This window comes from Tupaia chinensis, unplaced genomic scaffold (assembly GCF_000334495.1).
Source record: "Tupaia chinensis unplaced genomic scaffold, TupChi_1.0 Scaffold000362_1, whole genome shotgun sequence".
NCBI lineage: Eukaryota > Metazoa > Chordata > Mammalia > Scandentia > Tupaiidae > Tupaia > Tupaia belangeri.
This window is the reverse complement of record NW_006159859.1, coordinates 4,430,626-4,442,040: the sequence shown is the minus strand read 5'-3', so window position 1 is coordinate 4,442,040 and position 11,415 is coordinate 4,430,626. Positions and strand designations below refer to the sequence as shown.

The window sequence follows — 11,415 nt, the reverse complement described above, 5'->3', positions numbered from 1 at the left end:
TCCCCCCCCCCCCCCCCCCAAGATTAGAAAGTGGTTGGCTCAGGCAAATCTTGTGGATTGAATGAGCTCCTGAAAGCTTTGAAGTCCATTGAGAAAGATTCTATTAAAATCCATTGTATTAGTTTGTCATTTCTAATCTCTGGGTCAGTGGGTTTGTGCCCACAATGGGAACAAACTTCCTTGTTGATGAGTTGCAGAATCCTTGAACTAACTTCCAGATCATACCCACACACTGCATGCAAAGTGTTGTGTTAGACTTCCTCTTCCAAAATGATCAGATTTCCACAGCTGGATTCTGTATATAAAAAATAAGAAAAAAAAATTAAGAAAAGCTGATTCCACAAATGCTGCTGGTGAAGAAAAGAAAGAAAGTTTATTACTTTTCTTTCCTTTTCAAAAAAGTTTATTAAGAATAAAAAGTCCTAAGCAGTTTGTTATTTTTCCACAATTATTAGCAAAGTAAGGTACTTTCCAGCAAGACTGGCATATTGTTTTCTTCTGTCCTCACAAAAATGTTGCAATGTGTGCATCACCCTCCTTCAAAAAGTGTTCCTTTTGTGGCTGGTAAAAATAAAAAGTTTCCTCCTACTGTGCATGCAAATTCTCACAGAAATATGCTTTTTTCTCTCGAAAGATATCAGAAAGTAGAAATTGAAAATGCAGTGACATGTTTTCAAAACTACCCAAAAATGCTCATGTGAAGCAGTAGGCAGTTTTGCAGGTCCTATGAAAACTGTATACCGTATGCAGTGTCCACAGTTACCACTTTGGACACTATTGCTTTAGTACATCACCGGAGAACATTCTTTTCTTATTTTATTTTCATGAGAATCTAACGTCAAACAAATAGAGCTAATCAAACCAGACAGTTCTCATCCAGTGCTTCAGTACAGGCAGTAATAACAGCTGAGGGATCTTATTTAAATGTACTGGTAATTCATGAGCTCCGCTATCTTGATATTATTTGGTGATCTGCTCTCTTGTGATGTTATTTCCCATAGTGACAAAAGAAAGAAAAATCAATGTGCTTTGATATTATTCCAAAAAGGACTTAGAAAATAGTAAATTTTTTGAGATGAATTAAGTGGAGAAGATTGGCATTTTCCAAAGACAGATGTATACCCTTATGATTCTGGCAACACCACCATCTTTGAATTCCATTTGGACATGTTGGAAGGAAACATCATGGCTAAACAGAATCCTCATCAATTTCATTCCCTTCAGATTGGAGGATGGTCCAATGTTTAAGCAATTGCTGATGGAATCCCCCAGTAAGAGGTCATCTCAAAATCTTCTACTGAATGAAATCATTGCATTTGTGCTTTGGGGGGCGCCGGCATCAGCGCGCGTGCGTTCGAGGGACCGGAAATGTCGTCGTGGTTCTCTCAGCACGAGGACCGGCCCGAAAATGTCGTCGTGGTTCTCTCAGCACGAGGACCGGCTGATGGCCGCCCGACGCCTGCCCCCACCCCCTCACAGAGCGCCGTGAGGGGGCTTGTCTAAGCCACAGTTGGCTATGCCTGGGCCTGCTTACCCAGGGTGCTTGGAGGCTGCCCCACACTGACCTCCGAGAGGCTGGTTCCAGGGAAACCCTCCACGCTGTGCCTGGGCAGGCTGAGGAGGCGCTGCAAAGCTGTGGGAGGACAAGGTTTGGTCCTTGCCGCACCCTCCTGGTTCACAGAAAAAAACGTGCTGGGATTGTTGACGTCTGGTCAGTGAAGCCCAACAGCATGGAGACAGGTGAGGGCGTTGACAGCACATGGCTCTAACTTCGTGATGACAGACGCAGTGCCGGTGTTTTCAATTCTTTGCAGTCCCACACGTTGAAGTTGGCCATAATTGACGTGTTAACGGATAGTTAAAATTATTTTTAATAGTAAGTCACCCTAGTTTTGGTATTTAACTAAGAAGGAATTAAAAATATTGAGTGGCATTGGTATCAGGAACTTTCGACGTACTTTTCTATCTGTATAGTGTTTCTCAGGACTTAAATCGTTAAAAAAGAAAGAAAAGATTTGATTGTAGTTTACTTCACTGTTGCAAGAAGCAATGTTGATCCACAAATGCATGGGTTAATTGGAAGAAAAACAGCCCTATCCTTCTCATAAAGCAATTCATTTTCAGTAAAAGTATATTCTTAGTGATTATCAAAATGTGTTATAGTTTTGATCAAATGCCCACCAGTAGTAGTGATAGTAAATCAATCTAGATTCTTAACATTTGGATTCTTTTTACAGGAAATTTAAAAACTCAAATATTGTGAAAAATATAAGAATGATAAGACTTCTAAGAAGAATAATGTGTTATAATTATGTTAGGGTAGAATCCAAGAGAATGGATATATTAGCTCAAGGAGTATAAGAAACAAGGTAAAAATTTTCTCTTATGTATATATAATAATGTTTAATTTTGAAATAATTTTAGATTTCCATAGAACTATAAAGATAGCACAGGATTCTTTCATACCTTAAGTTTCCCCAAATGTTATCCTATACATAACCAAGGCACATTCATCAAAACTAAGAAATTAGACTATCTTCGTTATAGTGATTAAGCACTGTACCTAGGGAGATGGATTCCACATGGCCAGTTCTGGATCAAATCCTGGCCTGGCAGTTTGAAAAAACACACTGGGCACATCTGCCTGTAATGCCTAAAATCCTGATGGGATGGAGAAATGCAAAAAATTTTTTAGGGACATGACTATGCCCTATGGGGGGGAATGTCTCTCTCTCTCTCTCTCCACCCCTGCCCCTCCCACACACACACATGCCCCTCTGGCAATTAAAAATAAAAACCTTAAGAAATTAACATTGCTACGATACTACCAACTATAGAACACACTGTATTTGGATTTCACCAATTTTTCAACAAATAACCATTTTCTATTTCTGATTCAGGTTACTATATTTTTTGCATTTAGTGAATAGAAAATGATATTTAGAAACTAAGATCTGGCTGCTCAGGGGTCGCTGCTTCCAGACCTGTGAAGAGAGCAGAGCTAGGTAATATATTCATGGGTACTAACTAATGTATCCAGACACATCTAGATTTCTATATTACCTATCTCAATATAAATATGGATTTATCACCTTTGTAGTCCAATACCACAGCATACATCCTAGCTTTCTCCTTTATTTTATGATTTCTTTCTATGACAATGAGAAATCTGGCACTATCTCAAGTTTACTTGTCTGAGGATAGTAGTTGCAGATTAACCTATATTAATGAGAAGCAAATTTAACAGGTATAGGATTTTGTTTGTTTTATATTACTTAAACTGTTTTCTATTATTTAGATCAGTTATTTGTTTAAATTCTATTTTATACAATCACACATAACTACAGCTTGTAAAGTGAATTTACCCAGCATGAATACACTTCACACTAGTCCAGTTAAAGATATCATACACATTAACATCAACAGATAATCATCCATTTCTATGTCCCATAAATGTCTTGCCTCTCTATTTTCTCAATTCATTTCCTCCTAGCCTGCCATGAGTTTTGACAAATACAGTCATGTATCTATTACTATAGCACAGGAAAGAACAGTTTGGTCACCCAAAGATTTTATTTGATGACCCTTTTGTAGTCAGCCCCTCTTCTTTCTCCTAAGTCCTGGCAAACACTGATCTGTTTTCTGCCTATAGTTCTTCCTTTTTCATGTCATATGAATGGAATCATAAAATATGCAACATTTTGGATCTGGCTTCTTTCACTTAGGAAAATGCATTTATTATTCCTCCGGGTTGTCAGGTGAATTGATAGCTTTTTCCTCTTTTATTCCATTGTACCGCTGTTTATATGTTCACCTGTTAATCTTGATTGTTTCCAGTTTTTGGCCAGCATGAATACACTTCACACTAGTCCAGTTAAAGATATCATACACATTAACATCAACAGATAATCATCCATTTCTATGTCCCATAAATGTCTTGCCTCTCTATTTTCTCAATTCATTTCCTCCTAGCCTGCCATGAGTTTTGACAAATACAGTCATGTATCTATTACTATAGCACAGGAAAGAACAGTTTGGTCACCCAAAGATTTTATTTGATGACCCTTTTGTAGTCAGCCCCTCTTCTTTCTCCTAAGTCCTGGCAAACACTGATCTGTTTTCTGCCTATAGTTCTTCCTTTTTCATGTCATATGAATGGAATCATAAAATATGCAACATTTTGGATCTGGCTTCTTTCACTTAGGAAAATGCATTTATTATTCCTCCGGGTTGTCAGGTGAATTGATAGCTTTTTCCTCTTTTATTCCATTGTACCGCTGTTTATATGTTCACCTGTTAATCTTGATTGTTTCCAGTTTTTGGCCATTGTGAATATAGATACTATACTCTAACCAAAGGTGTTCTTTTCACTCACCTGCTGTAAGACTCTCATCAGGCTTCCCATCTCACCTGAGAGTATAAGCTAGTATCTTCATAATGACCTGAGTAACATGATCTGCTCTGTCCCCGTCCTCAATTCCATTTCCTACCACTGCCCCACTCTGCTCCATCCAGGGTGAACTTTCCAGTTTTAATAAAACATGCCATGCTGGCTTCTACCTCAGAACTTTTGTCCTCTCTGCTTGGAACAATAGTCAAAATACTCCCCCCCTTGGTTTATTCACTTTCAGAACTCTCTCCTTTCTAAATGTCACTTCCTAGGAGAGGGCTTCCCTCTCCAGCACACATGTAAATGCACATTCACCTACATTCCACCTCACAAATCACTTTCTAAGAAAATGTATTTATGAGAGAGTCAAAGAGAGACAGGTACCCCCAGCAGGTTCCTGTTGGTTTTCAGCTGTCCAGTCATGGGCATGTATATGTACCTGATACACTCAGGGAAGTCCTGGACATGAACCCAGGACCATGCCCATGTGTCCAGTTGTGTTATCACTGTGTGACTGCCTGGTTCCCTAAGTCACTATATCCTGTCCCTGGTTTACTTTTTGCTTTGTATTCCTTGTCACCATTAATATTATAAGTTAGTTGTCTATCCAACCCATGTAGCTACATACAAAGTCTTTATTTTGTTTACTTTTTTTTTCCACAATAAATTGAGTGGAAAAAAGCATGAACACAACACATAATCCTTTCACAATATTATATATTAATTGAATGCCTCTTATAGTCAGTTGCCATGCTAGAAGCTGAGAATACAAGAGTTATTAAAACATATCCTAGTTTTATAGTATAATGAGAAAGAAATTCTAAGAAATACTAGAAAATAGCCAGGAATGTATCTCTGAGAAAACTGATAAAAGCCTGAAAAAAAAAATTAACTGTGGTCAAGTTACTTGGCTCTCTGAGCCTCAGTTTCTTCATCTGCAAAAATGTGAACATAATACCACTTTTGATGCTCACTGGAGGAATATATTGATAGTTATTACACAGTACATGTTTGGCATTATTATTTTATGTATTTAAATACTACAGAAATTTTTTTAAAGATAACTTTTAAATATTTGTCATAACTTTTAACACAAAAAATTTACATGACAGAGGTTGAAATAATTTTCTATTGGTGGTAGAAAGAACCCTTATTCCTGCAACTGATCACAAGGCTGTGGTTAGAATTTATGATTTACTTCCTGCATGACCCATTCCATGTTAGTTTGCTTTTAGTTTCTCAGATGGTTGGGATTTCTCATTCAGTGGAATAATCTGTCAAGAACTGTGAAATTCGTCTGCCCCAGTTTCATAGATGCCGGCAGAAGGCATGAGACTCCTGCGTCAGAGATACACAGTTCTAATCAGGTTTCTTCTATTAAAACTTTGAAGACATGGGACCAGTAATGGTTATGTCGCTGGAGTCCCACATGGCTAACCATGGTTCAAGTCCCACACCCAGAGGCTTGAAACTCAGCTGGGTATGTGTGCATGTGTGCCCAAGATCCCAAGAGAAGAATGGAGGAGGAAGGATTGTAGTGTGGTCATCTACCATAGGGGGTCAGTTTCTCACTTTCTGTGTCTCTGTCTCTTCAGTGAGCATATATACCCTATAGCAAAAATCGCTTAAAAAATATTTAGACAACATCCATCTGTAGTGAAGATGAAGAACATTCTAAAGTGATTCTACAATATTTAAAGCATGGTTCATGAACTGAGGAGACTCCATAAACTCTTACTGTTCTGTGACAAATACAGAAATTGAGATGTTTAGAATTTTAATAGCAATTGAGAGAGCATAGTACTTGAATCTAATAGTAAAATTGAATCTAATTAAAATTTGAACTTGCGTTTTGTATGTCCTTGGGTATTTTCATTTTTTTCTTTCATTTTGAATAATTGATTCTTGCTGTATTTGATAAGGTTATTGCTTTACATAACACTGCAATTTTAAAAAGTTTCTTTCCTATAGTTAGTTTGCAAATCACAGCTCTCTAGTGAACCTGGTACACTCTGAACATGTAGGAAAACAAAATCCTTCAGAGTTTGTCACATTATTGAAATTTTACAGATTATCTGACTGTATCTTGTGATTTAGAAAGGGAGCAAAGTACATACTAGCCTAAAATAATTTAAATATACCACCTGTGAATTTTTAAATCTAGACAGCTGTCTGGATCTTGTTTTTTTCATGTAAGAATCAATTTTAGAGATCATCCTTGTTTCTTTTAATAGTTGCATACTAGTCCACTGCATGGGTCTGTCATATTTTATTTAACCTGTCTTCTTTTGGTGGACATTTTAATTATATCAAAACTTTATCTTGAGCTAATTTGTTATAAAAATAAAAAACATGAAAATACTTTTAAGTATTGATCATCTTTTATGAAAGCATTTGATAACTTCACACAGATTGATTGGTATCTATTCATTTTATACTATCAAAGGAGGAAAAAAATGGAAAAACTTTTACAGACTGAAACCATTATTGTGACTTTATTACAATAGTTACAAACAATATTTTAGTGGTATACAATCATATCACAATTACTCAAACTATATACAAATAGGTATTTATACAAGTCTACATTTAAAAAAGAAAGCAATTAATGACATCCCCCCAAATCACATTTTCAATAAGAGTTTTTCTAAAAGTTATGGCCAATAACAAAAAAATTTGAGCATATATACCCTATAGCAAAAATCGCTTAAAAAATATTTAGACAACATCCATCTGTAGTGAAGATGAAGAACATTCTAAAGTGATTCTACAATATTTAAAGCATGGTTCATGAACTGAGGAGACTCCATAAACTCTTACTGTTCTGTGACAAATACAGAAATTGAGATGTTTAGAATTTTAATAGCAATTGAGAGAGCATAGTACTTGAATCTAATAGTAAAATTGAATCTAATTAAAATTTGAACTTGCGTTTTGTATGTCCTTGGGTATTTTCATTTTTTTCTTTCATTTTGAATAATTGATTCTTGCTGTATTTGATAAGGTTATTGCTTTACATAACACTGCAATTTTAAAAAGTTTCTTTCCTATAGTTAGTTTGCAAATCACAGCTCTCTAGTGAACCTGGTACACTCTGAACATGTAGGAAAACAAAATCCTTCAGAGTTTGTCACATTATTGAAATTTTACAGATTATCTGACTGTATCTTGTGATTTAGAAAGGGAGCAAAGTACATACTAGCCTAAAATAATTTAAATATACCACCTGTGAATTTTTAAATCTAGACAGCTGTCTGGATCTTGTTTTTTTCATGTAAGAATCAATTTTAGAGATCATCCTTGTTTCTTTTAATAGTTGCATACTAGTCCACTGCATGGGTCTGTCATATTTTATTTAACCTGTCTTCTTTTGGTGGACATTTTAATTATATCAAAACTTTATCTTGAGCTAATTTGTTATAAAAATAAAAAACATGAAAATACTTTTAAGTATTGATCATCTTTTATGAAAGCATTTGATAACTTCACACAGATTGATTGGTATCTATTCATTTTATACTATCAAAGGAGGAAAAAAATGGAAAAACTTTTACAGACTGAAACCATTATTGTGACTTTATTACAATAGTTACAAACAATATTTTAGTGGTATAAAATCATATCACAATTACTCAAACTATATACAAATAGGTATTTATACAAGTCTACATTTAAAAAAGAAAGCAATTAATGACATCCCCCCAAATCACATTTTCAATAAGAGTTTTTCTAAAAGTTATGGCCAATAACAAAAAAATTCACAGTTATTCTGCAAATATTTTATAGATGCAGGAATCATATTGCACATAATACAGTTATAAACCCTAACAAGCAGATTTACATATTTTAATCTAGTTTTTCACAAAATTTACATTATCATGCAATACTTTACACAGAATGGTGGAACTACAATAAACCAGGTAACTTAAAAACTCTTAATATAATGGCCACAAAATTAGAATTATTTTAAAGTTATATTTAAAATTATTATACTAAAAAAAAATCTCCAGTGTAATAAAATTTAACGGACAAAAATCATAATTTGTTCACAGATCAGGTTACATTTTAGTGTTCTTCTTTGTCCTTTCCTTTCTTTTCCTTTTCATCTTGTAGTGCAGTCCCAAGCTTTTTGATAAGAACTGACAGAACCTTATCCAGTGGGTCCATGACTCCTCTCTGAAGCCATTTAGGAATAGTAGTCCTGGCATGATGAAAGCCCAATTTTTGAAGGATATAATCAACACCTACTGGATCAATCTTCCTTCCAGTCCAGGAAATTAATCTAATAATTACAAATAATAATAATTAAGGAGTATAATGCCCTAGCAATTTCTGAAGGTAGGCCCCAGAATATGCTAAGCCTTTACTATATATATTCAAAATATTTTCAGTAGATGCATTTGAATTTTTGACCTTACATTTCCTGAATTCATGATAAAAGCATTAAAAAAGCAGAATATGTGTGATTTTTAGGTATCCTTGATAACCTACACATAGCAATAGTATTTACTGAATGTCATTTATTTATTTATTTGACATTTGGCTGCTGCTTATTTCAGAAGCATGTAGCTTAACGGTGAAAAGGGCTATTATTGAGTGCTATTTACTAAACCTGTTCGAAAGGAGAATCATTTTCTCCCTCTTCCTGGTATTTTCTTCCATGTGGAGGGACAGCTTTTAGAAAATACTCTTGGCCTTTTTCTTCTCCTGTATTGATTTATCTGATTGGCAACGTTAACAGAGGAGAACTGAGTAATATAGTTCAGTACCTCCCTCCCTACTTTTTCTTGGGAGTCATTCACTTTTGTCTGTTCTTTCGTGCCATATTTTTTTCAAAGGCAGACCCTGTAAATGGGTTAGCTAGGGAGCATTCAGTGATGTCTGTGGCTAGAAAAGTACCCAGGGCTGCTGACTGAAAATTGCAAGCCTCCCCCATCAAATTCTGCATCAGTGAGGCCTTGTAGGTTAAGTCCAAACCTGAACTTTGTAGTAGAAAGCCTTTGTTGACAGACATCTAAACCACATCCTCTGTTATCAGCATTAAAATTGACATTCTGACTTCCAGCTACTTCTTTCCCACACTATCTCAGTTGTTTCTGAACTCAGGTAGGGGGGATATTTAGTACTGATCTCGAACTCAAGTATTTCTAAGAATTTTACAGTAAGTAACTCATTTAAATGTAACAACCTTAAAAGGGGGTTGTATCATTTTTCAAATTTTTTGTATGAGGCAACTGAGAGAGAAGGGAGAAAAGGTTTAGGCCTAGATCACTCAGCTATTTTAAAAGCTGGGCTTAGAGCCAGAGTTCTTAATCATGTTCCACCATACTATATAACCTAACTTACCCTCTTTTCTAAAAAAAGAATGTGACAACTAATTTACATTCATTTGAAACTAAATTCATTTTATTTTTAATGGAAATATATTCACTGTAATACTTGGTCAATTCATAAAGATTTATAAAGTATCTAGATTATAATCATCTAGATTTATAAATATAAAACATTTTCCCACAGTTTTCTACTGTAGGATATTTGCAGTATTTTAATATTGTATTGACCTTATTAATATTTCTCATGAGTACATGTACAATTAACACCAAAGCATTTTGCTGATTTATTGGGTTATCAGAAAAGTAATGACATCTTTTTCAATGTTTTTTTATGCAAAACTGTGTCATGACTTTTCCAACCACCCAATATTTACAACAAATTTTATTAAATACAACTACTTACTAACACTTAAAGTCATTATTTTCTGTTTTCACAAATGTCCACTGTAAAATGGAGATTTTATTACTGTGAAATCATTTTGTGGCACAGATCTATCTGAATAATACCTTTTCGAAATAAGATTGATATCCTTTTGTAGAAATGTTTTGCTGGGGATAAGAGACACTATTTGATATTCTAGGATTCAGACAATTATATTAGGTTGTCAGAAATGTCATAAAGTATTTTTCTATGTGAAAATGCATTATGACTTAATTGATGACCCAATAGTTTGATTAACAAAGCACATGAGAAGAAAAAAAAAGGAATCGCAAACAAGGGCACACAAAAAAAGTACAACTAGTTATGTAACTAGTATAAATAAAACTAAAACCAGAAAATACTTTTGAAATTTTGAAAGCACGTTTAATGTATTATAATTGAGATCATGATTGTGGTAGACCATGAGTCCAGGAACTGAATCTGACAGCATTAAATTTGACATTTTAGGCCTTGTTTTATATTGCTTAGTAGGCTGACAAAAGTACACTGTGACATAGCAAGTTCTATTATGTTGTCATAACACATAGCCAGTGAGGAATTTCAATGGTTTACTTTATGAAGATGTATAGCTTCTACCTTACCTTCCCAACTAAGTAACAAAACAGTTTATTGTAGCTACCTCAAATACTTGAAAATAACATACTGGTAAGAGAGTAAAAAATTATTACAACAGAAGAAGGGAAGTTGTCCTTATATTTTAGTGATAAACAAAATGTCACACAGTGGACAGCTAATCAGCACTGAGCTGTTCTTAGTCTTTGTCTTCTTTACCCTTACCTAAAAGCATTTACAAAAACACAAAGGAGCAGCAAAAACAGCAGTCAGAAGCTGTAGTGATTACAACCCCTAAATGTATTTTTTTGGTAACCATATTTAATGTTCATTATTTCATAACCTTTATCTCTCATAGTAATCTCTTAGGAAATGGGCAAAATATGAACACCATTGCTTACCTAAGAGTGGGTTCTAGATGCCAGGTATTGCACATAAAATCTCTCCAATCCACAGTAGTATAGGTGATGCTATCTTCTCTGTCTTTGTCAGAAGAATTGTCGTCATGTATAATAATAGGACTTTTCTGTCCTGGTCGAGCAGATAAAATCCGAGGTGGAAAAATAGCTATAATGAAAATGACAGATTAATATGAATATATATCCTATAAAGATGTTTTTAAAAACTCATTTTATTTATAATAGCACATGTATACACGAGAGAGAGAAATACCCTTGACAGCGTCTGGCATGCTTCTT

The 11,415-nt window shown here is 34.7% G+C and overlaps 2 protein-coding genes across 6 annotated transcripts in view; both read right to left on the bottom strand.

Moving 5' to 3' along the window:
- The window catches only part of ADAD1 (adenosine deaminase domain containing 1), a 155,110-nt gene extending 153,391 nt beyond the window's left edge, over nucleotides 1-1,719 (bottom strand). For 2 of the 5 annotated variants that reach the window (XM_006153125.3, XM_006153128.2), the window contains exon 1: nucleotides 1,566-1,636. The gene's annotated coding sequence lies outside the window, so the exon portion shown is untranslated. Of the gene's footprint in view, nucleotides 1-1,534 lie in introns of all 5 variants that reach the window. The other 3 variants (XM_027773679.1, XM_006153126.3, XM_014589581.1) reach the window with 3 other exon arrangements.
- Nucleotides 1,720-8,373: 6,654 nt separating this feature from the next.
- The window catches only part of BLTP1 (bridge-like lipid transfer protein family member 1), a gene marked incomplete in the record, with an annotated part of 179,272 nt that continues 176,230 nt past the window's right edge, over nucleotides 8,374-11,415 (bottom strand). Inside the window, 2 exon segments of the mRNA XM_027773678.1 lie at nucleotides 8,374-8,672; nucleotides 11,119-11,284. Of these exon segments, the coding sequence (XP_027629479.1) occupies nucleotides 8,456-8,672; nucleotides 11,119-11,284 (383 nt within the window).